Source organism: Hyperolius riggenbachi, chromosome 5 (assembly GCF_040937935.1).
Source record: "Hyperolius riggenbachi isolate aHypRig1 chromosome 5, aHypRig1.pri, whole genome shotgun sequence".
Taxonomy (NCBI): Eukaryota; Metazoa; Chordata; class Amphibia; order Anura; family Hyperoliidae; genus Hyperolius; species Hyperolius riggenbachi.
Window position 1 is genome coordinate 27048481 of NC_090650.1, and position 26534 is coordinate 27075014.

Genomic DNA, 26534 nt, shown 5'->3' on the forward strand with positions numbered 1-26534 from the left:
GGCAGGACCATAGGTAGTGAGGGGAATAAGATGAGAGGGGTCATTCAATGAGAGAGGGATCAGACCATCAAGAGATCTGAGCAGACCAGGACATAGAGGATTCATGCCATCTGAACACAGCCACGCCTAAGAGGAACACGCCCAGAGGCCATCTTGGTGACTATACTTGAACCCAGTTCTGATTTTCTTGTTAGTTAGACGGCTTATTACAGCGCAGAATATCTGAACATATGATGTATTGATTGAATTTCATTGGTTGATATTTTAAAAAGGGGTGAGCTTTTCCAAAGTTGCAAGTTGGAAACAACTCACCTAAATTCTACCATATGTTCATTGATAACTGGCTGTTTAACTCAGTCTTGGATAAAAAAACTAGACCTTTCAAGCTACCTCCTCTAGATATTTTGATACTTTGCCGCAGCATGTGCAAGCCACACCTAGCCAAATTTAGGACGACTCAATAGATATCTTATTCCAAAATTATATGTATTTTACCCGCTTGCTCTGTGTAGTATCACAGGCCAGCGGAGGTTAAAGTATAGACAGTGGGAAAATTCCTGTCATTTATAGTTGATTGCATAGAAATTGTGGGGCAACGCCCAGTCGTCAGATCCACTGAGTCATCCTAAATTTGTTATATTGAATGGTATAGCTGACATCAGCCAGTTTATTTTGGGATAGCGCATTTTTGATTTTGGACTGCGCAATTTTGATTTTTGATAGCCACCATTTTGTTTTTGATAGCCACCATTTTGTTTTTGATAGCCACCATTTTGTTTTTGATAGCAGCCATTTTGATTTTGATAACAGCCATTTTGTTGTCGTTCAATTCATCCATTTTGTCTCCAGAGACCCTGTGGTAAATTGAGTAACAGGGCCGACGGCCATATTTGATGAGTCATATCTCTGCACTGTATTTGAGTTGACTGCTAATTGGTTTAAGCCTTTTGTATTGGTGAATAAGTATAATAACATTTTGATGTTTTACTGAAATTATTATCCAGCTCATTGCTTATTATAAGAATGACCTTATGAGTTTTGTTTTATATCAAAAGTGCAATATTATATTGTTTTGATATTGTAATATTTATTCGATATTAAATTGATATTTTTATAAATTGGTCCACATTTATTTGCATGTTTAAACCAGTACTGTAAAACCTCGGAAAACAAGCTCACACAGTTAGGCGTATGTTTGTATTTTAGCTCCTCCTATTTTCCCAGGAGCATTACATTTACATTTTTGATTTTATATTTATTTTTAAACAATTTATACAAACATTGACAAAACGCCCGACAGCGCGGCTGTGAGCAATCTTTGACTGTAATGTCAAAAACTGTTAATAGGGTCTAAGAGCCAGAGGGGCGTAGGAAGAGCGAGGAAACTTCTAGAGCAGGGGTGCTCAATAGGTCAATCGCGATCTTGTCAAATTTAGCTGCTGCTGTGTTGCAGCCTGTGAAATTTTATGTAGCCGCGCTGTCAGAAAAAGCTACTGAGCGCGCGGCTGAAGGGGAGAGGTGTGGCTGAAGGGGAGAGGAGCGAATAGTGAACATCTCTTCCTCCTAGTCCATGATGCTGCGCATACCATGTGGCCACGCCTCCCGCGGGTCTTCAGAGGCTAACGCTCCTCCATCTTGTGAGGAGAAGAGTGCATAGAAGCCAAAGGCTTTGCTGCCGAGGTAGGCATATAGAGGCAATTTTAAATTCTGGTGGTAGGTCGGGGAGGGGGGATGCCTTGACTGATGATTGAGGCTTGTTTGTGGTAGTTGCGAGGGGGAAGGGGATTGGGTCATTATAAAAGCCATGTGCTGTGGTGGGGGCCTCAGCTGTATCATGTCAGCCTAATGCACAGCATGCATCTTCCAGCCACTGCCGACTGATCGGCTGTCAGCAATGAGGGTGCTGCATGCAAAAGCAGCACAGCTAATGATGCCTCCCTGCTGAGATCTGATAAGCTGGTCCCCCTTCCTTCTCCCGGGCTCGGCAATTTTTAAAGTCGCTTGCGAACCGAAAAAGTGTGGGCACCCCTGTTCTAGAGCATCTAGTGTCTCTCCCCCCCCCCCCCCCCCTGAGGTAAGTATCCAACTGTTAAACCACGCCTCTAAGGGTGGGAGGGGATGAAAATACTGAAAGTAATGTACAGAAATGGGTAGCTCATTATTATTTAGGATTTGATTTTTCTGAACAGAAATGATCTTCCACAGGCAAAGGTTTGCTTCCACTGTGACTGATAACTCCTTCAGATGTTAGAGTAAGGTAACTGAGCGAACGCTGTGCAGATATTCTGGCTGGGAGCTCGCTGAGATTACAGCAATCCATGACCATACGTCCAAAATAAAGAGATTTATGGGCTGAACAAATATTCATGCTAATGTCTTGTAAACATGCTTGAAGATCTTCGGGGCAAGATGATCGGTGAGCAGCTTCTCAGCCAGTAAACTTCCAGTTGTCCAGGACTGCCACATCTGATTGCTAAATGATCGATGAGACCCTTGTGCTATAGTTGAGTGGGGTAAAGTGAAAATTGTGAACTCAGGACCTCCTAACATGTCCTTATATGGTAACAATCCTAAAGTGGGCAGAGATTGAGACCTCGGTCCAGACTTCTAGGGTGACCTGTTGAGGAAAAGCGCAGCGAGAAGCTAGGCCGCAGCAAGCGCTTGTGAGTTCGACAGTCTTTTCACCGCCTTCTTGTGCCTCCTTCTGTCCTCCTTTGCCTTTGTGCCGCTATCTGTCCCTGTACCCCCTCCTGCGCTCCCCCCGCCCAGTGTGTAAAAGCAGAGCACAGTGCAGCAGAAGCTGTGCTCTCACCTCCACGCCGGAGTGACAATCCTGACTGTCTTCTGCTCCCTCTAGTGCTGGCACCTCACTCTCATATAGCGTGTGATCATGCTACATGTGGTAGGAGATGCTGGGCACTAGGCCAAGCGGTGAGCAGACAGGTGGAAGCCCAGCACAGCACTGGACTGTAGTGGAGAGGTGAAAGCACAGCATCTACTGGGCTATACTCTGCAATTACACACTGGCCTGGTGGAGCGCAGGTAGGCAGTGTGCAGCAAAATGAGACTAAGGTTGGCAGGTTGTTTGTATCTCGGGAACTCGCTGTATTATACATCCACCTTATACAGCACATGGTTTAAATTCTATGGCTATCATTCATAAAGAGGCTGTCGGTAAGGGGAATCAGTGCGGGAAAACACCGCTGGCGGTATTTTAGACTTCTGGGTGGGCATTCACAGAAAAGTATCCATGTGCGGTAGCACTGCGGAGATTCCCCGAACTAGGCTGGCGATAGGCAGGCGGTAGGCAGGTGGAGACACGGAAGCTGCAGAGTTGATACATTTCTCCGTGTTCCGCTCTGCTGCAGCTGCCTGGGAGGTCTGTGTGTCTCCATTCACTTGCATTGGTATCGCCACATCAGAGGGAGCGGGACTTCCCGACCTGACACCGCTTGCGGTGTTCTTCATGAATGAACATTTTGCTACATTTGTTCCGATAATCACCGCACAAGGCGGTGATTTATCACTCTGCTCGTTAGTGTCATTTTTTCATGCGGAAAGAGCCTTTATGAATGCTGACTTTGCCGAGTGGTCGGTAAAGTCAGCTGTTTTTAGCATTTCCGCATGCGGAAATGCTTTATGAATGATAGCCTATGTGTACGTGTGTGGGAATGGGGTTATTTATAAGGAGGGGGTGACAAAAAGTCTAGGAACTGCCCTGACAGGGGAGGTTAAAGGAATACTGTAGGGGGGTCGGGGGGAAAATGAGTTGAGCTTACCCGGGGCTTCTAATGGTCCCCAGCAGGAATCCTGTGTTGGCGCAGCCACTCACCGATGCTCCGGCCCCGCCTCCGGTTCACTTCTGGAATTTCAGACTTTAAAGTCTGAAAATCACTGCGCCTGCGTTGCTGTGTCCATGGGGACCATTAGAAGCCCCGGGTAAGTTCAACTCATTTTCCGCCGACCCCCTACAGTATTCCTTTAAAGCTCTACATGGTGATGTACTTGTCAGCCTTTAGTTTAGCCCAAGAGAGCTGAGTAAGTAGAAGCATTAAATCTCTGGCACTGGCTCAAGCAGGACTGTCCTTGGAAAACACTTTAAAACACCTCTGAAGGGAGTGGGTTATGGAGGATGCCGTATTTATTTTTAAACAATACACATTACCTGGCTGTCTTGCTTATCCTCTGCCGCTAATATGTTTAGCCACAGCCCCTGAACAAGCATGTAGATCAGGTGCTCTGACTGGATTAGCTGCATGCTTGTTTCAGGTGTGCGATTCAGCTCCGACTGCAGCCAGAGATCAGCAGGACTGCCAGGCAACTGGTATTGTTTAAGCTTTTCAGCACCGCTGTACTGTGTATCTACGCCCCTGTGGACTTCACTGCAGCACCAGGGGCTACACGGATCTTGCAGTTTAGTGATTGATCATCCGGCATCAATGAAAGTAAAACAGTTTTATACTCCACAGGATAGTGTGGGGACATTGAGTTGCCCAAAAATTAAATACATACACATACTTATGTCAAAATAAAATAAACAAATTGATTAATTTTAACCCCTTATTTCCCCCTTTGCTTGTACTACAAGCAAAGGGGGAATTTCCCCAATACACGTGTAAAAAAAAAAGATAGCATTAATTTAAAGAAATCATAAATAGTTACCTTAGACTCAGCTTTTTTTATATATATATATTTTAATATTGATAAATTATAAAGAAACACAAGATGGAAAAAATACACTTTTATTTCTATATACTCGCATATAAGCCGACTCACGTATAAACAGAGATGCCAACTTTACCTCAGAAACCAGGAAAAACTGCCTGACTCGCTTATAAGCCTACTCCCCAGAACAGCCCCCTCCAGATGTGGCCCCAGTACAAGTCAGCCCTCCTCCCCATAGCCAGATGTGCCCCAAGGATGATACAGCTGTCTCAAGACACCACTAGATGGCGTCATAGAGATGAGACACAGATTGCCCACTGACACTCCGCTCCACAAGCCAGGAAACACTAGTAGTCTTGAGCAGAGCACGCTGCACACCATGTTGCAGGGGATGGGTGACACGGACACAGCAGGGAGCCAGCTGGCAAGAGCAGGATCACTAGTGCACGATCCTTACACAGTAACAAAACCGTCACGATCATTCCTGGCTGCATGCAATTTGCATTATTGGTGGGATTCTATTGGTTTACTTCCAGGCTGCACAAATTTGCATACAACATTTGCACAGTCTTACATCCACTCATTTTTTTGCATCTTGTTGACCCTTCCTAGTGGTCAGCATTAGTTTGCAAGCAGAAGCATCATTTTGGAAGGAGAAATATTCCAGTGCAGTCCGGTAGCCCCACATCTGTTACTGGGCAGAGGCGTCCCTCTTTTTACTCCTCTTTAGCAACTCCAATCACACTGCCGCCACCTGGTCTGCCTGGAGGAGGCCGGTTTCTTCTCAGAACCTGAAACAGAAAACCATTCCCAGCTGAATATCAACCACCCAGATATGTAATATAAGATTCACATTAGGGAACTCTATCAGAAAACACTCTCTTGTAGGGATGGTGCACTCCAAGAGCGGTTCTGAGCATTTTTAAAAAATGATTGTGCTTTGAAAAGTGCTTGTAAAAACAAAACAGAGGACACTAAGAGCCCAATAGTGCAATATTGTCTGGTAAGCTCAATATATAATGTAATGTCAAAGGTTCTTATACTCACAAAGGTGGGTTACCATCAGGTAACCACTTAGGCAGGTGGGGAGTATTAGTACCTGACCCCACTCAGGTATAACAGTAGCTCTCTGTAGATAGGAAAATGGGGAAAGAACCCTTTCACCAGGGGTGGACTTAATCGTGCTGTAATATGTACGAACAGAGACGCCAAGCAGAGTAAAAACAAATGATAAAAGGTGCTCACACGCTTTATGGACCTGAACCGGTTTTATATGCTCCTGTACTGCCTGATGAAGCGGGACTGTTGACCGTGAAACGTGTTGCTATTTTATGGAGCTGTGAATAAATTGTATATTTTTTACTCTGCATTTGAGTATATGTCCACTACCAGAGGGAGGTAAGTCCACCTCGACTTCCCTCTTTTTATCATTTTTAGAACATTGTTTTACTCTGCTTGGCGCCTCTGTTCGTACATATTACATTACATTTGAAAAGCACTTGGCTAATGTATTTGAATGGGATGGTGCACACCACAGCGATTCGTTTTTTCCCCAAACGCAAACTTGGGTCCTGCAGTATTTTTGCTGATTTCTGATGCGATTCAGTCTCAATGCTAAAGGGACTCCGAGCAGTAAATAAACAATCTGAACTTACCTGGGGCTTTCTCCAGCCCACCGTAGGTCGAGAGGTCCCTCGGCGTCCTTCTGGCTCCTCTCCCAAGCCCTGCTCAGAAATGGCTCCCGGCGACACCGGGACCGAGTGTCGGGCTCCCTCTTCCGGAAAGATGACGTCAGTCGTCATCACGCCAGCCAGCGTGACAGTACTGTGCATGACAAGGTTCATATCAGTGCGTTTAGGCCGCTTTGCCTGTGCCATTTTTGGGGCGATTTTGCTCTAATGGAAGGTATAGGAAGAGCGTTAAACGCTCACAAAAACTCCTTATGCAGTGATTGCGTTCACGTTTTTAAGAAATACATTGTATTTATTCTTTCAAAGAGTTCACTTCCTGGCAAAATGGAATCGCTCTGCAAAAGCAATTACAAAAGCGCTTTCCCCCAAAATCGTAGCGCGCAGTGGAGCGCCGGGAGGGGGAAAAATGCTCAAAAAAATCTAAAAACACTGCCGTCAGTGATATCAATTTTAGATTGGAACAAAGCTTTTAGAAGTACCTAATCCATGCCTGATGTCCCATCTTACCTGGCCAATTTTGCCAACTCCATGTAGCATGAAGTCCAACAGATTTTGAATGCTGTGTAGGTACATGGAGGTAGTAAAATTAGCCAGTTAAGATTGGATACAATGGCGTGTACACACATTTTTTATATTTCTCTTCAATTTAAGAATGACTATGTTTTTCTGATATTCTCATAACGTTTACTCACATTAGGACAAGTACTAGGAGCAGTCCCTTTCCTCACACAGCTCTTCCTCTGTGTCGATTCTGCAGGACAGACCATGTTTCTGCACAGGAGGGTTGCTATCAACTCCTCAGTGTATAGTCTAGTAATCACCCAGCTGAAAGAATCTTATGCTAGGTACACACAATGAGATTTTCTGGCAGATTTCCTGCCCGATCGATTATATCCAATCTGTATAAGCAGACAGAGGCTCCAAAAGGATAAAATATTCTAAAACAGTTAAAATGAGAGGAGGCAGAGGTGGACTTGCCTCCTCCAAGCAGACACATATGAGTGTTGTGTATATTCAAAAGTAACAACAATTTATTTACATAATCCACAAAGTGCAAGTGCAACGCGTTTCGCTGGCATATCCCACTTCATCAGGCAATTGAGATGGAGCATAAAACTCAGATAGATCTGGTGTAAAGCTCAGCGCCTCTGTCCAATCTGATTTGATTGATTTTCTGATCAATTTTCTGTTCACTTCAAGAGGAAATCGATCAAAATCAGATCGGACAGGTTGGATCTAATCGGGCAGGAAATCTGCCAGAAAGCCTCATGTGTACCTAACACTATTCAGGTGGTGATTGAGGGGTTAAATTAGCAGAAATGTGTGTGTTTATTTTCTTCACTTATCTGACTGTTCAGAAAGGCATTAAAGGATACCTGAGGTGGCACGTGTCATGATGAGATTGACATGGGTATGCAGTGCCTAGCACACTCAACTATCCTGTGTTCCTTTTTTGCTTTCTCTGACTGAAAGAGTTAAATATCAGGTATGTAAGTGGCAACGACACGCTCGTTTCGGGCACAAAGCCCTTCGTCAGGCCCAATGCACAAAGCACTATCTATTAGTCCTGAGAAGAGTGTATGACAGGAGCATCACGAAACAAGAGAGGACATCTGAGGCAACCAGGAGTGCTCCTGATCTAGCAGCTGCTCCTCTACCAGCCTTCAGGATCGTGTCATGTACATCTGGTTGCCTCAGATGTCCTCTCTTGTTTCGTGATGCTCCTGTCATACACTCTTCTCAGGACTAATAGATAGTGCTTTGTGCATTGGGCCTGACGAAGGGCTTTGTGCCCGAAACGAGCGTGTCGTTGCCTGTTCTGTATTGCACTAAGTTGTTATATTCCTGTTTTGGAAGATTTTATATACGTACAAGGAGCCCTTTTATTGAGAGTATTCCTGGATTTTTTATGAATTTGTGTCAAAGTATTTTTGATAATTTTTCTCCTACAAAGACTTTGCATGAACTCTTTTCGGTCCTTTCTATATATAAAAAGTGTTTTGGTGGGTCAAGTGGATGACTCCAGAAAAGGATTAAGAGGTTTTTTTCCTTTCCTATCTAAAAGGAACAAATCCAAACTATACTATACTCAGTCCTGACTCAGACAGGAAGCGACTACAGTGTGACCCTCACCGATAAGAAATTCTCAGAAGCCATTTTCTGCCAGGAAAGTGTTTTATAGTTGGAATTTCTTATCAGTGAGGGTCACACTGTAGTCGCTTCCTGTCTGAGTCAGGACTGAGTCAGCCACTTACATAAATGATATTTAACTCTTTCAGACAAAGAAAGAAAAAAAGGAACTCAGCATAGTTATTTGTGTGCTAGGCACTGTACATACACATGTCTACCTCATCACGTCACTTGGGGTATCCTTTAAGGCTGCAGTACACTGGTCGATTGCCACCGGATCAATCAACAAATAGATCTCTTTGATCGAATCTGATCACAGAGGGATCTAATGGCTGCGCATACACTGCACACAGATTTTGATTCGATTTCCGCATGAAATGGATTCACAATCCATCCCCCCCCCCCCCCCACCAGCAGCAATACATTACCTGTTCTGCCAGCGCAAGTCTCCGGATCCGTGCTGTCCCTTCATTCCTTCATGAATCATCACAAGCAGCCAGTCGGGAATGGTGTTATGCTAGGTGCACACGATACAATTTTCTGGCAGATTTACCAATTTACCAATCAATTTTCAGATCAATTTCCATAAAGGTGAACAGAAATCAATCAGAAAATCGATCGGAAAATTGATCGAGATTCAGATCGGACATGTTGGAAAAAATCGATCTGGCAGGTAAATCTACCAGAACATTGTATTGTGTGTACCTAGCATAATACATGTCTTCCTGACTGAAATCTCCCTTAGGGCTCATTCACACTAGAAGCGTGAGCGTTTTGCGATTGATTAGCGGTTTTTAAAATTGCTCCCATTCACTTTCATTAAAATTGCAGAAAAATCGCCGCAATTTTCGCATATGCAATTGCAAAATTGTGGCGATTTTTCCACAATTTTACCATGATTTAAATGAAAGTGAATGGGAGCGATTTTAAAAAACGCTAATCAATCACAAAACGTTCAGCAAAGTGCTCCTAGTGTGAATGGACCCTCACTGCTAGTAATATTCCATCATTATTACAGCACATCTAGCTACTATGGATGATCACAGATATGCAAATTGTTCTGAGTTGATGCAAATGTATGCACATTTTTTATGCAAATATATGTAGCTTGAGGGCTCGTTTCCACTATCGCGAATCCGCGTGCGTCCAACGCATGCGGATTCGCACATGTAATGCAAGTGGATGGGCCTGTTTCCACTGTAGCGTTGTTGAGGTGCGTTTTTTTCAGCGGTGAAAAAACACACAAAAGAGCCGCAGAATTCGCCTGCGAGTGGAATGCATGCGAATCGCATGCAATGTATTTAATAGGGAAATCGCATGCGGTTTCCCATGCGTTTTTTGCCGCGAATTTGCATAGGTACCAATGTAAATTCTCACAGGCAGTGACATGGTTAAAATCGCATATACCCTCACCTATGCGAATTCGCGGCAAAAAACGCATTTGGAATCGCATCAGCATGTGATTTCATCAGCGGTGGAATCCAGGCGATTCCGCACCGCAATAGTGGAAATGAGCCCTTAAAATGGACCAATCAAGTCCCACCAAGGTTTAAATTGATTTCTCCGTTTTCAAACTGCATATATTTGCATAAAAATGTGCATAATTTTGGAAAAATTTGCATCTCATTGATCATCCCTACTAGCTACCTGTTACCTGCTGTGATCAGCCTGCCTCCTCAGCCTCTGTGCATGCTGTGAGGAGAACACTGTGAAGTATTTGTGAGCTGTGTTAAGCTACGTACACACATGCGACAACGATCGTTAGTTGTCAACGACGAACGAACTTTTAATTGATGAAAGGACGACCTAAGTAAAGTCAGTTTTAAAAGGTGTGTAACGATCTGATCGTTACAACAAACGTTACATCACGTAAAAGTAACTACTGCGCCTGCGCATAAAAATGAAAAGTTCCATGGAGAAATAGTGAAATGCGCATGTCAAGCCTAGTACGAACGATCGTTTCCAACGATGTACTACTTTTGCAAACGATCGTCGTTGGGAAAAATCCGCCAAGCTAGATCATTCGTTTTGAACGATCTAGCTCGTCCGTCTTTAGACTACATGCTCGTTGGCTGCTTTTTTTTAAACGATCGTCGTTTGAAAGGATCGGGGAACGATTGTTTCAAACGACTATAGTCGCATGTGTGTAGTTACGCACCTTTAGGAGTGAAGGATGACATTAAAGGAGTCATCGGGGAAAAATAAAAAAAAATCAGCCTTACTCACCTGGGGACGGCGGCAGAGAGCGGAGCGGTCAGCGTGGGACTGTCGGCTGCGAGGGGCTGGAGAAAGCCCCAGGAGAGTAAGGCTGATTCTTTAATTTTTCCCTGATGCCTCCTTTAAAGCATATGTTTCAATATGGTTGGGAATGAGTCCCAGGTAACAGAAAAGGAACTCTTTGTTAGTGTAACGATCCACACTTGAGCACACCACTATGCTCAAATAGTACCAGGTTTCTTTATAGGAGGATTGATTTAAATCAAGTGAAGCCACAAAATAGCGATCTGTTTCCAAAATGTTATTATATTCACAAAAAATTATTTTTCTTCTTCAAAAAGGTAGAAAATTTTGTAAAACAGCAGAAGAATTTGTGGTACAGACATATAAACAGCAATACAAAAAGCAGATCATAGTGCGCTTTGTAAGATGAAAAAAGGTAATTTTAGTTCAGGCGACGGCACTAGTCCGTTTCGGGTTATTGACCCTTCGTCAGGCCTTTACAAAGCATAGAGAATTATCTTGACCAGAGAATATGTACAGTCATAAAAGACCAAAAATGAATTTGATTAGTAAAGAGTTCCAATTTGTGTCTGTTCCAACCAGACACAACCCGGCACCTGACTGATGGCTGACATAGGGAAAACTCAGCTGCAACACACTGGGTTTCCCTATGTCTGCTTTTTGTATGCTTTTTATATGTCTGTACCACAAATTCTTCTGCTGTTTTACAAAATTTTCTACCTTTTTGAAGAAGAAAAATAATTTTTTGTGAATATAATAAAGTGTGAAACTAAAATTTTGGAAATAGATTGCTATTTTGTGGCTTCACTTGATTTAAATCGATCCTCCTATAAAGAAATCTGACTCCTTTAAAGCAGGCAGAGCGAACTGGGGTAATAAATACGTACAGTGCCCCTGTCACTAGTGGCAATGTGAAAAATACAGAGTATTTAAAAAAAAATGAAAAAAAATTGTTTATCGATAGTTGTCCTTTAAGATTGAAAACTGTGAAAAAAAATAGGTCAGTGATGGCTAACCTTGGCACTCCAGCTGTGACAAAACTACAAATCCCATCATGCCTCTGCCTCCCCAAATTATGCTTAAAGCTGTCAGAGTATTGCAATGCCTCATGGGACTTGTAGTTCCACCACAGCTGGAGTGCCAAGTTTAGCCATCACTGGTTTAGGTCTATAGACCTCATGGGATGGTGCCGGGGGGTGCTGTAGCAACCCCAAAAATATTCAAAGCACCCCCTGAGCACCCGCAGCGGCAGCCACTCGACGCCCCGCTCTCTCTCCCTTCTCCATCTGTAGTGCTGCAAGAAAATGGCCGTCGATGTCCACAAATGTGGACTTCGGTGGCCATTTTCTTGTAGCACTACAGAGGGTGAGGAGGCAGGGGGAAGCACAGAAAACGCCTGTCACGCAGGAGAGGAGGCGGGAACAGGCATACAGGTAGCGGCCGCCAGCTCAGAAGGATACACAAGTGGCGGCTGCGGAGCAGGCTGGGGCAGCTCTACATACTACACTCTATACATACTACCTACACTGGGGCAGCTCTACATACTACCTACACTGGGGCAGCTCTACATAATACCTATACTGGGGCAACTATGCATACTACCTACACTGGGGCAGCTATGCATACTACCTACACTGGGGCAGCTATACATACTACCTACACTGGGGCAGCTATACATACCACCTACACTGGGGCAGCTATACAAACTACCTACACTGGGGCAGCTGTACATACTACCTACACTGGGGCAGCTATACATACTACCTACACTGGGGCAGCTATACATACTACCTACACTGGGGCAGCTGTACTACCTATACTGGGGCAACTATACTACTTATACTGGGGAACTATACTACCTATACTGGGGCAACTTTATTACCTATACACACGCACTTTCCAGTGCATAGACACTCCCCTGTTTTTTTCAGCGCTGCAAGTTCACAGTTACCCCTAGAAAAGATCCAGCACCTGCATAGCACCCCCTAAAAAAAATTTCCTGGAGACGCCCCTGATAGATCTAGAATCTGCTATCTATTCTTCACCATTTAATATACATGAAAATTGATCAGAAAAATCAGCCAATCTGCCAGAAGAGGATTGCGGACCGATCAGCTGGAGGGTCCCTGCGAGCAGCAGAGGCCAGTGAGGGAAGCCTCATTAGGATCCAGAGGCTTCCATCTCCTTAGGCAAGTATATCTGCTATCATGCCCGTACATTACCTCGGTGATGCAGTTAGCGCAACACACACACTGCTCTCCATGCATTAGATTGCAGTGCGCTGCCTGGAGATTTGTACATCAGGCCCTACATACAGTGCCCTGTCCTTCTCCATTATTATATCTTACCTTGGTTAGACTTTGGCATTGTATCTTTTCCATGTTGAGCTCGGCCACATCTACGTCACAAACTCTAATTTCCTGAAGAAAAGAAGTACAGTTCCAGTAGTTTAACAGCTAAATCCATCCTCCCCTCTAATCGCTGCATAAATTAAACATAGAAAGAGCACACTTGTAGAGATTTGGCAGGTTTTACTGACTAAATAGGAGACTTTCTAGACAAGGCCAGCCTTTGGGTTTGTCACTTCAACAGGACATAAATAATAAAACACAAATTTTCCTCTTAAAGTGAACCTGAGGTGAGAGTGATATGGAGGCTGCCACATTTATTTCCTTTTAACCGCTTAAAGGGGCAAAACTGTAAAATTTAAAGTATGTGCAAACATATACAAATATGAAGGACATTTTTTCCAGAGTAAAATGAGCCATAAATTACTTTTCTCCTATGTTGCTGTCACTTACAGTAGGTAGTAGAAATCTGACAGAAGTGACAGGTTTTGGACTAGTCCAACTCTTTATAGGGGATCATCAGGGATTTATTTATTTTCAAAAGCACTTAGTGAATGGCAGTTGCTCTGTCCAACTGCTAAAAAACTGTGTAAGGAGCAGGGAAGCTGGCCAGCATCATCTTTTAAATCCTTTTTCAGGAATATCTTTATAAATAATAAAAGCCTTGCTGAGAATCCCCTATGGAGAGATGGACTAGTCCAAAACCTGTCACTTCTGTCATATTTCTACTACCTACTGTAAGTGACAGCAACGTAGGAGAAAAGTAATGTATGGCTCATTTTACTCTGGAAAAATGTACTTCTTATTTGTATATGTTTGCACATATTTTTAATTTTACAGTTTTTCACTGTAGTGCCCCTTTAAGCCTAACTGGACAAGTATACACGTTAAGGGCTGTATCTTGTGTATTCTTTTTAGTAACAAACTGAATTAAAAGCAATAACATTTTCGACTATTCGGTACCAAAACCAAGACTTTTAAAATGTAAACAAAGTGACGGAATATAAATGAAAATAAATATACTGTTACCTTGGCTTTTTAAATATGTATGCCATGAGGGTATGTTACTGTTATTTTTTGCAAATAAAGTCTTTGTATTCCATCATCGATAGTGTACAATGAGAAAGCAAAAAATACAAGGCAGAAAAAATACACCTTTATTTCCAAATACAATATTGTCACCATACATTGTACTAGGAACATAATCTAAAAACAGTGTAATAACCAGGATGGATAAGCAAATAAAATGTATCCATTATAATGGATGTAAATTGAGAAATAGTGTGTTTTTCCATTTCTTTCCCTTTAAAATAGAAAATAAGGTAATTACTAAACAAAAATATCACTCACTAAAAGCCTAATTTGTCCAGAAAACAACAATATATAGATCATTTAGGTGTGATAAGTAGTAGTAAAGTTATTGGCAAATGAATGAGAGCAGTGCTGATATGTGAAAATTTCTCTTGTCCTGAAGTGGTTTAAGAGAACCAGAGACGAAGCACCCTCATGTATGTTACCTTATAAAATGTTTGTTTATTGAGAGCTCTGAAGACAGTGCAACTGATACCTGGCCTCCCAGAATGCTTTGGGGCTGAGAAGTCCGCATAAATAACAGCCTAGGCTAAGCCTCAGTGGGAGGGCAGAGCTAAATTATTATTATTTATATGGTGCCGACATCGTCTGCAGCGCTGTACAGAGTATATAGTCTTGTCACTGAACTATCCCTCAGAGGAGCTCACAATCTAATTCCTGCATAGTAATACCTCCATCATAGTCCAGGCTAGGGCCAATTTAGGGGGAAGCCAATAACTGCATAAGAATATACACGGGCGTAACTAGAAATGACTGGGGCCCCCTGCAAAACTTTGGATGGGGCACCCCCTAACCTCAAGCATCACTACAGTACACAGCACTTGTCGAGCAGATAGAAAGGCTGGGGGCAGAGCAGTGCTGTACACAATAGCCTGCTGAACACTGAATAGGGATTGTCTACAAATCTTTGTCTGCAAAACTTTGTATGATTCCTTATCAGTGGCTGAGCAGATGCAGTCATTAGAACAATTGTGCAGAGAGCAGAACATTTTTTTTCTGTGTCCTTAGTTGTCAGTCTCTAAGGACAGGGAAAAGAAACTTCTCCCCCCACAGGGCCCCCTGCTGCTTGTGGACATCCCTGCGCTGCATCTCTTGTAGGGTCTTTTGTTACGCCCCTAAATATACAGCAATCTATAGCTATAGGAGATGTTTCTGATGCTGAAACCAGGATATTTCATGTAAAAGTGGGTTTCCTTGTACTTCTGACTCTGAATTCTGATGATGGTATAACAGGGAATTAGATGCTCTTAATTCGAAGTGGATGTTAATTTTATGTTAATTTTATGCAATTTGAATTTGGGCCAATCAAAAGGATCATCTACTGCAGTGATCTACAAACTTGGCTCTCCGGCTGTTAAGGAACTACAAGTCCCACAATGCATTGCAGGAGTCTGACAGCCACAGTCATGATTCATAAAGGCAAATGCATTGTGGGACTTGTAGTTCCTTAACAGCTGGAGAGCCAAGTTTGTAGATCACTGATCTAATGTATTTGGTGCAACTTCAAACTGCTCAGATTTGCATCAAATTAACATAGGATTTGCCTCAGCTCACAATTAGTAGCATCTCATTGATTGATATCTAAAAGTGGAGGTTTCTCTACATCACTGCCTACATCATTCATTTGCACTTGGAGATATTTTGGCCAATACACCGATGTGTCTGGAGCAGAGCTGGATCATCCACCAGGCAATCTAGGCAGGTGCCTGGGGCCTAGTTGCTGGCAAGGGGCCCACCTGCCACCTTCTCTGGCCTCATTATTTTAGATTACCTAAAAGGGCCACAAGGGGGCACCACATCAATCCATCTCTGGTCTGGAGAGATGTTCAGGGTATACCATCTTAATAATTTTTAAACAATTTCGTCAAGAGAGACGAGTATTTTAGAAAACTCACCCCGCCCAGTTTAAATGCGCATTGTGATGAGAGGCGCCTCTTGGATTTGGGACAATTCGTCTCCATGATTAGGAATCTTAGCGTTTGAGAATTTTCTTCCTCCTGGAAGAAGGAAAGATTTCAGTTGGAGATACTAAATATCAACAGCCGGTTCCTAATGTCTCCTCTACCTACTGGCCCTGCCCAGCATGGAGAACTTCCGATTGCCTGCTGGAATTGTGGGCAGGATATGGAGAATGTAAAAAAATAAGTTATGTTCTTGACCAGTAGAGGCCAAGCACACAAAGGGCCTGATTCACAAAGCGGTGCTAACAGTTAGCACCGTGGTGAAAAGCCCTTTATCACTCCTAAACTCTGTTTAGGCATAAGTTTAGGTGTGATAAGTTTTTAGGTGTGATAAGTTTAAGTACCAACTGGGCTAGCACCGCAGTGCACAGCTGATCAAAAGTTTTGCGCTAGCAAAGTCTGGTGCACTTTGCATAGAGTTTAATGGCGCTGCTTTGCGTGCGGGACTTTGCGCGCAATCTAAACTTATCTAAACTTATCATGCCTAAACTTATCATGCCTAAACTTATCACGCCTAAACTGAGTTTAGGCATGATAAAAATGGTTATCACGCCTAAAGTCTTTAACTGGGTTATCACCGCTTTGTGAATCGAGCCCATAGTGTACCTGAGATGGGCACACTAAAAGATTTCATACTTACCTGGAGTTTTCTCCAGTCCCATAAAAACCAATGTGCCTCTCCCCGTCCCCCCAAATGCCTCTGTTTGCGTGACATCAGTCCCGGTAATCTGGCTCAGTCACACCAGTTGACCCTTTTGAGCATATGCAGAAGAGCAGACTGGTGCGACTGAGCCAGTTACCAGGACCAATACCAGGCGAACGGAGGCACTCAGGAGGACGGCGAGGGACGCATCGGTGCTCATGGGGCTGGAGGAAGCCCCGGGTAACGTGGCAAGTATAAAATATTTTAGTGTGTCCATCTCAAGTCTACTTTAACAAAGTAGAGGACCACTTTCATGAAACACTTTAAAATACAGTATGTATGTACTGTACGAATACATACAAGGCGTATGCAAATTATTTTTTTCATATGTAGCTGTCTCAAATGTATAAAAAAAAATATACATAAGATCAAGATAAACCAATAACACCTCTAGCACACACCCAACCTTAGTCTCTGAGGCGGCCGATAAGGACTGTCTCAGCCGACAATCAGTGTACAGCAGCCGGTGACCCCCAAGTGATCCACCGGGCAGATCTGTTCAACCCTAGCTATGCCGATCTCCTGCCGATCCCAATGTTCGTGCCGTTCCCCTGCCTGCCACGTGACATCACGCTCGTTTTTCCTCCATCAACCCCAACTAGGCAGCTCAAGGGTTTGTACCCCTCTGCATAGGCAAATACAGGGGGGGATTGCAGCTTCCCAGAATCCCCCCTCAGACCAGAGCCGTTGCAGTGTCTGGGGACAGGCACAAGTTGAGACACCAGAATATCTGCAGGTATCCTGCAGGTCACACCACTGCCCCCTTTCTTTCCCTGCTACAGTTGACTTTGGATAGCAGCAAGTGTACAGAGTATGGAGCAGCTCTGGGGAACTTATAGTCAGGTATGTGACTGCTGTGTGAATGCTTCACCTTCCCCTTCATTACTAATGTCGGCTGTCCTCATTATTATCTGTATCCAAACGGCTTCTGATCGATTCCATTGTCAATCGGGAGCAGATCTGACATATAGGAAATAATTGTCAGATCCTGTCAGTTGGATGGGAAATTGCATTATGCGTACCCAGCATGATGTCCTACCATATTATTATACTGTATTGTATGTGGCTGAGGGAGACCTTTCATGAATCCCCCCCTTGAAAATCCTGGGTTTGCCCCTGCTCTGACTTGACCCCTCTGCATTCTTGTCTCAAGTGAGTCATCTAGACCGTGTTGCAGCCAGAGGATGAGCTAGCTCTTGTAGAAAGTATTCAGCTATGGCAGTGTCCAAGTTTCTCCTCTTACACTTAAAGGGGAACTTCAGCCTAAACAAACATACTGTCATTAAGTTACATTAGTTATGTTAATTAGAAGAGATAGGTAATATAATTTTTTACCCACCCTGTTTTAAAAGAACAGGCAAATGTTTGTGATTCATGGGGGCTGCCATCTTTGTCATGGGGGCTGCCATCTTTTTGGTTGAAAGGAGGTGACAGGGAGCAGGAGACACAGTTCCAGCTGTCCTGTGTCCTGATTACCCCTCCCAGCTGCACATGCTAGGCTTCAAATGTCAAATTCAAAATGTAAAAAAAAAAAAATTGCACCAAAACAGCAGAACGAGAGCAACATCATCAGAAATCCCATCATGCTTTGCACAGCATCAGAGGAAAAAAGCCCGGGCAGTTTTCTTCTGTGCAGCTAAAAATGAGGCTTGGATAAGAGAAACAAAGTTCTGATGCTACAGTGAAACTGTTAAAGAAACACTAGGCCTTTTCAGTGCTGCTGAGTCGATTTTTAGTCCGGAGGTTCACTTTAATAATTTTCCCGAGATCAGAGCTGGGAGAAGGTCTTCCAGGACCAGAAGCTCAGATTCCAAGATGCAACCCCCCCCCCCCCCCCAGTTTAGACAGCCATATCCCCCCCCCCCCCCCCTCCCCTGCAGATACACCTTGGCCCATGTGCAATTCACTTTTTCTCTTGAGTTACCTCCTAGGAGATCATTTTCATATTTTCTTTAATATAACTTTTAAGCATTTTACAATTAACCACCCTGGCGTTCTATTGAGATCGCCAGGGCGGCTGCGGGAGGGTTTTTTTTTTAAATAAAAAAAAAACTATTTCATGCAGCCAACTGAAAGTTGGCTGCATGAAAGCCCACTAGAGGGCGCTCCGGAGGCGTTCTTCTGATCGCCTCCGGCAAGCAGAAGTAACAAGAAAGGCTGCAATGAGCAGCCTTCCTTGTTTGGCTTTCCTCGTCGCCATGGCGACGAGCGGAGTGACGTCATGGACGTCAGCCGACGTCCTGACGTCAGCCGCCTCCGATCCAGCCCTAAGCGCTGGCCGGAACTATTTGTTCCGGCTGCGCAGGGCTCGGGCGGCTGGGGGGACCCTCTTTCGCCGCTGCTCGCGGCGGATCGCCGCAGAGCGGCGGCGATCAGGCAGCACACGCGGCTGGCAAAGTGCCGCTGCGTGTGCTGCTTTTTATTTTATCAAAATCGGCCCAGCAGGGCCTGAGCGGCACCCTCTGGCGGTAATGGACGAGCTGAGCTCGTCCATACCGCTAAGGTGGTTAAAAAAGTACCAAAAAGTAGTTTGAAAAGTACTATCAAAACTATTTTGAGTATTTTCTTGCTTGATGTTGGTTTCATAAACATTTTATAACAAGGTGTGAAAGTTTCAAGCAGGAGAAAACGTGAATTGCACATTTTTCCCCATCTGGCCCAGCTAGATTCACCCATAGGTAGCCAGATCCCGCCTCCCCCCTCCTCCCCATTTAGGTAGTTTGATGTCCCCCCAGCTGTGAGTGGAGCAGTGTCACTCACCTCTCCAGTCCACTTGACTCATCATGTGATTTAGGCACTTAAATAGGACCTCCAGAGTGAAAATGAAAATTTGTCAGCCTGCAAGTAAGGGAAAGTTATTTTATTTACCCCAGAAGCCTTGTCCCGCGATGTCGTCCTGAAGTCCCTGAATCACCTGACGTCCGGCGCCTGGCCCCGCCTTCTCTCTCTCCGCAAAGAAAAACGCCAAGCTATTTACGACAGTAGATAGCTTGATGTTTTTCTCCAGGGGGAGAGAAAGGAGGCGGGGCCAGGCGCTAGAAGTTGGGTGATGCAGGGACTTCAGGACAGCATCGCGGGACAAGATATAACTTTCCTTTAGTTGCAGGCTGACAAATTTTCATTTTCACTCTGGAGGTCCTATTTAATGACAGACTCTGTTGCAGCCACAGACAGCGCTAAGCGGCGTTGGGAAGAACAGGCCTGCAGATGCAGCTAGGGAACCTGGAGAGTTGAGAGTGATGGTGAGGGGAGGGGCAGATGAGGAATGCACCCTGACGGGTCGGTGCCCAGAGGCTGGGGACTCTTCAGCCTATGCCTCGGCCCTGCCTGAGATGTACCATACCTGCAGGAGTGTTGCTGGGAAGTCATCCATGATTTGAAATAAAGACCTTCCCTCTTCCCTCTGGTTGTACAACTCCACCATCTCTGTGAGAGACACTTCCTCCTGGCAGAGGCCCAGCTGCGATGAGACTGCAGAGAGCACCAGCACAACCCACCAGCAGCTGCCCCCCATCTTTCGCGTGTTTTCATGAGTTCTTCTGCCTTCTGTGTTTATCCTCTGGGTCATCAGCTTCCTCTTTTGTCAGAAGATGTCTTGCAGAATGTGATTTGGTCAAGAAATTGTTACACCACCTGTTGCTCCATCAACCACTGCTGTGCAAGAAGCTGAAACTTCTCCAAACTAGAGAAGACTGGCAGGTGACAGTAAAAGTAATAATAATAATAATAATAGTACAGGAAAGAGGAGATGGGAGCAGCAAGCAAAACTTCATCCAAAATAAGATTCTGACACTAACACTATCCCTCTCTCTCCATGCCTAAAATTAACTGATCCACCCCTGGTGGTGCCCAACCCTAAAACCCACCTGGTGGCGCCCAACCTCAAAACCTCCCCCCATGCTTAACACTTAGAACCTCCACCAGTGTCTAACCCTAAAGACTTCCCACCCTACCCCCATCACCTAACCCTATCCATCGATACTTTCAGCACAGCCATAGGCGGCAATGTTTATAGCGCGATTTGTGGCTATTAGCCGCAATTTCAGTCCCGTAGGCCCCTGATAAAATTGCCAGGGCCACCCACTATGCAAACTGTGCCAAGAAATAGCAGGAATTGTGCTCAAAGTCAAATTACTGCCAATAGGCGCTAATTGAATTGCAGTTATTACCATTGCCGCCTATAGAAGCGCTGTTTTTACCGGGGTGTCTTCAGCCCTGGTTTTTTACCTGTTTCAATGTATGACTGATACGGGCCTCACTTAGGTCACCATGAGCCTGGTGTAGACTAACCCCCCCCCCCCCCCCCCCCTGTCCTTTCTGCATCACTTATCTAGAAGAACTAAGCAGCTCAAAGGTTTGTGCCCCTCTGACTTCACCCATCTGCATTCTTGTCTCAAGTGAGTCATCTAGAACATGGATGAGCTAGGTCTTCTAGAAAGTCATCAGCTATAGCAGTCTCCATGTTTCTCCTCTTCGGGACAATGTCTTCCAGGACCAGAGGCTTTGATTCTAGTTTAGAAAGCCATATCACCCTTGTATAAATAGCTGGATTTCACTCATAGGAAGCCAGATTCCCCCTCTGTATAGGTAGCCTGCTGTTCCCCCTGATGTGAGTGTAGCAGTGTCACTCACCATTCCAGGTTCCATCTCCAGCATCCTCTCTTCAGAGCCACCTAGTGCCTGGTCTTCATGGCTGCAGCTGGTGTCTCTCGTCATGTAACTCACTGGCAATTACCAGTGAGGCACACAGACTAGGCTAGACACGGCTAGAAGAAGCCTGCAGATGCAGCTAGGAAACCTGGAGAGCAGAGAGTGGTGGCGAGGGGAGCGGCAGGTGCGGAATTCAGCCTAATGGGTCGGTGCCCAGAGACTGGGGCCTTGGCCAGGCCCTGCCCGAGATGTACCATACCTGCAGGAGTGTTGCTGGGAAGTCATCCATGATTTGAAATAAAGACTTTCCCTCTTCCCTCTGGTTGTAAAACTCCACCATCTCTGTGAGAGACACTTCCTCCTGGCAGAGGCCCAGCTGCGATGAGACTGCAGAGAGCACCAGCACACCCCACCAGCAGCTGCCCCCCATCTTTCGTGTGTTTTCATGAGTTCTTCTGCCTTCTGTGTTTATCCTCCGGGACATCAGCTTCCTCTTTTGTCAGAAGATGTCTTGCAGAATGTGATTTGGTCAAGAAATTGTTACCCCAACGGTTGCTCCATCAACCCCTGCTGTGCAAGAAGCTGAAACTTCTCCAAACTAGAGATGACTGGCAGGTGACAGTAAAAGTAATTTACTGAGATGGGAGCAGCAAGCAAAACTTCATCCAAAATAAGATACTGAAGATTAAAAAATATGTATATAAAATATTTGAAGCACACCTTTAAGTTATGACATAATTAATTGTAAGTGTACGTAGTACTAATGGTAAATAGAACACTAGTAGCATAGCAGAGAGTATCATTTTTATTTTCAGCTTAAAATATTTTCTTTTTTTGGGAGGGAGAGCTACTTCTGGCTCCCTATACTTGGGTTATCAAGCTACCTATTTTGGGGAATGCTACCTATTACTGGAGGCTCTCTGGCTTCATAGACTATGAATGCATTTTGCAGGAACGGATCTTTTGCAGGAACAGATCTTTTGCAGATACAGATCTTTTGAATGTCTACAGCATCTTTGTGTGCAGCATCTTGCAAAGATTTCTGTCTGATGGGGAGTGCAGCTCCATAGAATAGACTGTGTAGGTATGGCTCTCATACTACATGGAAGGGGGTAAACTTGGTCTGTGATCTTTCATTTTCCAAAGACTTTTATCTGATGTGTGTACCCACCTTAAAGAGAACCTGAACTGAAAATAAAAAGTCAAAATAACCATACACCGGCCATACTTACCTCCTGTGTAGTCTACTTCTCAATCTCTTTCTCCTCTCGTGCATCTCATTTGTCCACTGTGATCAATGGAATTCTCCGTCCTCCATTTAAAAAATGCCCATTACCCCATAACAGCTTCCTGGTCAGCACACTGTTTGGCCTGGTGCACACTAGAGGAGTTTTTCTGAGCGTTTTGAGTTTTTAAATCTGCTGCTAATGTTATCCTATGCGTCTGTGCACACTGGAGCAATGAGGTTTTGTAAAAAAAAAACACCCAAACGCTAGAGGTTTCAAAAGCTCTTCCCAATGTAATGCTATGGTTTTTTTTTTACAAAACCTCATTGCTCCAGTGTGCACAGACACATAGGATAACATTAGCAGCAGATTTAAAAATTTAAAACGCTCAGAAAAACTCCTCTGGCGTGCACCAGGCCTAAAACTGTAATATCACCCACTTGAGCCATAGGGAAGCATGGACATTACCTTGCACATTCAGCTGTAACTGACAGCTGCTGGTATATAACAGACAGCAACTGGTATATTTCAGTTCTGACAAAATATTGTCAGAACTGAAAGGGATCACTGTAAGAAGAAAATGGTGAGCTTCTGAGAGGAACTGACGGTGAAGTTAGTATGTAATATTCATTTGCAGCTATGTCGTGTGTTTATTTTAAATAATGCTCCTCGCTTCAGGTTCCCTTTAAGGGAAGTGGTGCCGGTGTGGTGAAATTTTTTGCAACTTTATCAGATTTTGCAACCGGTTGCATTTATTTATAGGTATAGCTATCAGAAAGTGCAACCTAACCATTGACTTTAACCTATCTGTATCAGAAAATGCAACCCAACCAAACCCTATTCTCACACAGAACCCTCCCCTCTTGCTCAACTAATAACCCCCCCCCCCCTGGATGGAACAATCCCCCCTCTTGCTCAACTAATAACCCCTCCTGGAGGGAACAAGCCCCCCTCTTGCTCAACTAATAACCCCCCCTGGAGGGAACAATCCCCCCTCTTCCTCAACTAATAACCCCCCTCTTGCTCGACTAATAACCCCCCCCAGGGAACAATCCCCCCCCCCCTCTTGCTCAACTAATAACCCCCCCTGGAGGGAATAATCCCCCTTCTAGCTCAATGGGATCTGTGGTTGCAAAAAATTACAGGCGTGTTAACAGAGAGGAGCCACGCCTACACAGTCATACACTGTCCTCTATGGCAAGTTGCAAAATATGATGGGTAGCAAAATTTTTCACTACACCGGCTTCCTGCAGAGTAGTTGCCTGTTTACAAGACTTGCTGCACTTGTGAGCTGTGGCTGGATTGCCCGGGGGAGGGGGTGGGACCCCTGATAGCACTCAGACATTGCTCCAACAATCTAACCTACACTGTCGACCTAACCTACATCCCATAGACTTTACTATCCCCTCCCTTAACCCTCCTGGTATACGTTTGATAGTGAATGTAGGCTCATTGGATGGGTAGGTTATTTCGTCGGAACACCGGACAGCAATAAACGTCATGCCTTTGAATGCCTGAAGGGAGAGAGGGACCCAGCTGTTGTCTTGTGGATGCCTGGGATGAAGTAGGTATGGAGGTGGGTTGGGGTTTTGAAAGAGAGAGTGTGTGTGTGTATACTGTATGATGTGTGTGTACTGTGTATATGTGTATACTGTATGTGTGTGTACTGTGTATATGTGTGTATGCTGTATGTGTGTGTACTGTATGTCTATGTACTGCGTGTGTGCACTGTGTATATGTGTATACTGTATGTCTGTGTACTGTATGTCTCTGTGTGTGTACTGTGTGTGTGTATACTGTATGTCTGTGTACTGTTTGTGTATACTGTATGTATGTGTACTGTTTGTGTATACTGTATGTCTGTGTGTGTATGTACTGTGTGTATACTGTATGTCTGTGTACTGTATGTCTGTGTGTGTATACTGCATGTCTGTGTACTGTTTGTGTATACTGTATGACTGTGTACTGTATGTCTCTGTGTGTGTGTATACTGTATGACTGTGTACTGTATGTCTCTGTGTGTGTGTATACTGTATGACTGTGTACTGTATGTCTCTGTATGTGTGTATACTGTATGTCTGTGTGTGTATGTACTGTGTGTATACTGTATGTCTGTGTACTTTATGTCCTGTGTGTGTGTACTGTGTGTATACTGTATGTCTATGTACCCTATGTCTGTGTGTGTGTACTGTGTGTGTATACTGTATGTCTGTGTACTGTTTGTGCATACTGTATGACTGTGTACTGTATGTCTGTGTGTGTGTGAGTATACTGTATGTTTGTGCACTGTGTGTATGTACTGGGTGTGTGTGTACTGTATGTCTGTGTACTATGCGTGTGCACTGTGTATATCTGTGTGTAGGGTGAAAGGAAGCAGCGTGGAGGATTATGAGCATGGAACACGGGAAGAGGGCGCACTTTGAAATCGCTGCCTCTGGTGCTGGGTGACCTTGTCCCGGGCCGATCGGAAATCGCAGCGATAGATCGCATTTGGTGAAAAAATTGTACCGTTAACGGGCACCTTTATCATGTTGCCGTTTGAAGAAATAAAGTTACCAGTTTAGTGATGACCATAATCAGCTAACCAAGATTATGCAAAATTTCACATAAATTATTGTACAATATCGCCTATACGTAATTACTTTGTTAACCTTCTTGCCGGTTATCCAGAGCTCAGCTCGGGGTAACCTGCGCAGAAGGATTTCTCCGATTTTCAAAATTTTTTTTTTACTGCACGCAGCTAGCACTTTCGTGCATATTCCGATCGCCGCCGATTCGCCGCTACCCGCCGCGCTGCCCCTCCCCCTCCAGACCCCTTGCGCAGCCTGGCCAATCAGTGCCAGGCAGCGCTGAGGGGTGGATCGGGATTCCCTCTGACGTCCATGACATCGGTGACGTCATCCCGCCCCGTTGCCATGGTGACTGGGGAAGCCCAGCAGGAAATCCCGTTCTGAACGGGATTTCCTGCTTGCAAAGATCGCCGGCGGCGATCTAAGTGGGTAGGGGGATGCCGCTTGTCAGCGGCTATCATGTAGCGAGCCCTGGGCTCGCTACATGATTAAAAAAAAAAAAAAAAAGTGCTGCGCCGCCCCCTTGCCGTCAGAATTGAGAAAATTGATTTAAAAATGCAAAGAAAAATGTTTTTTAAACTCAGAAACATCAGTAATATCAGTATCAGTAATATTACACCCCCCCCCCCCCCTGCACCATGCCCCCGACCAGATATTGATTATGATGTGATGGGGCCCTTGCCGCCAGTAATATTACACCCCCCCCCCCCCGCACCATGCCCCCGACCAGATGTTATGATGTAATGGGGCCCTTTGCAAGGTAGTAGATTTGGGGCCCCCTTGTGGTCTTTGTGGTCAGCTGAAGTGGAGAGAGGTCAGAAAAGGTGGCTGGTGGGCCCCTTGACACATACTAGGCCCCAGGCAACTGCCTAGCTTGCCTGGTGGATGTCCTGCTCTGCCCCAGACACGGCACTCAAGGTAGTGCAGGGACTGTTGGGATAGTTACCTGCCTCCAGCGCTACAGGTCTCCTCTGTGCTTTCTGGCAGATACTTGTTCTATGCTGCCATGCTCTGGCTCTTGAACACGTGACTTGCATTGGTCATGTGATCTGGAGTTGCCGAATGGCAGCAGACTGTGTGTAGCTGTGAAGCATGGAAGAGATCTGCAGCGCCGGGGCAGGTAAGTATTACACTGCTAAAGTCAGCACAAAGTTACGCAAACATTTACACAAAATTATGAATGAATATAACTACAGATGAAATTAATTACGGTTTTTGTGGTGCTTGTAGTAGCGCTGGTGGCTGCGAAAGATGAGG

General features: G+C 44.7%; 1 protein-coding gene across 2 annotated transcripts; it reads right to left on the bottom strand.

The window, feature by feature from the left end:
* Positions 1-4820: 4820 nt before the first annotated feature.
* On the bottom strand, positions 4821-21787 carry LOC137519576 (cathelicidin-2-like). 2 transcript variants are annotated; one of them, XM_068238550.1, is made up of 4 exons: positions 21741-21787; positions 16063-16164; positions 13076-13147; positions 4821-5456 (listed from the first exon to the last, which is right to left on the bottom strand). In XM_068238550.1, exons 1-4 carry the CDS (start codon positions 21768-21770, stop codon positions 5382-5384), a joined length of 279 nt encoding a protein of 92 aa, XP_068094651.1. In that variant the 5' UTR covers positions 21771-21787; the 3' UTR covers positions 4821-5381. The 2 variants fall into 2 exon arrangements, with proteins under 2 accessions (XP_068094651.1, XP_068094650.1); XM_068238549.1 differs by lacking the exon at positions 21741-21787 and adding an exon at positions 20175-20365.
* Positions 21788-26534: the final 4747 nt, after the last annotated feature.

What these genes read in the sequence shown, in the direction of transcription:
- LOC137519576 (XM_068238549.1), bottom strand. Translation starts at nt 20,345, where the DNA reads ATGGGGGGCAGCTGCTGGTGGGTTGTGCTGGTGCTCTCTGCAGTCTCA. An exon ending in TCCCAGCAACACTCCTGCAG is followed by an intron (nt 16,165 to 20,174) that starts GTATGGTACATC and finishes TCCTTCTTCCAG; the next exon opens with GAGGAAGAAAATTCTCAAAC. An exon ending in GCGCATTTAAACTGGGCGGG is followed by an intron (nt 13,148 to 16,062) that starts GTGAGTTTTCTA and finishes TCTTTTCTTCAG; the next exon opens with GAAATTAGAGTTTGTGACGT.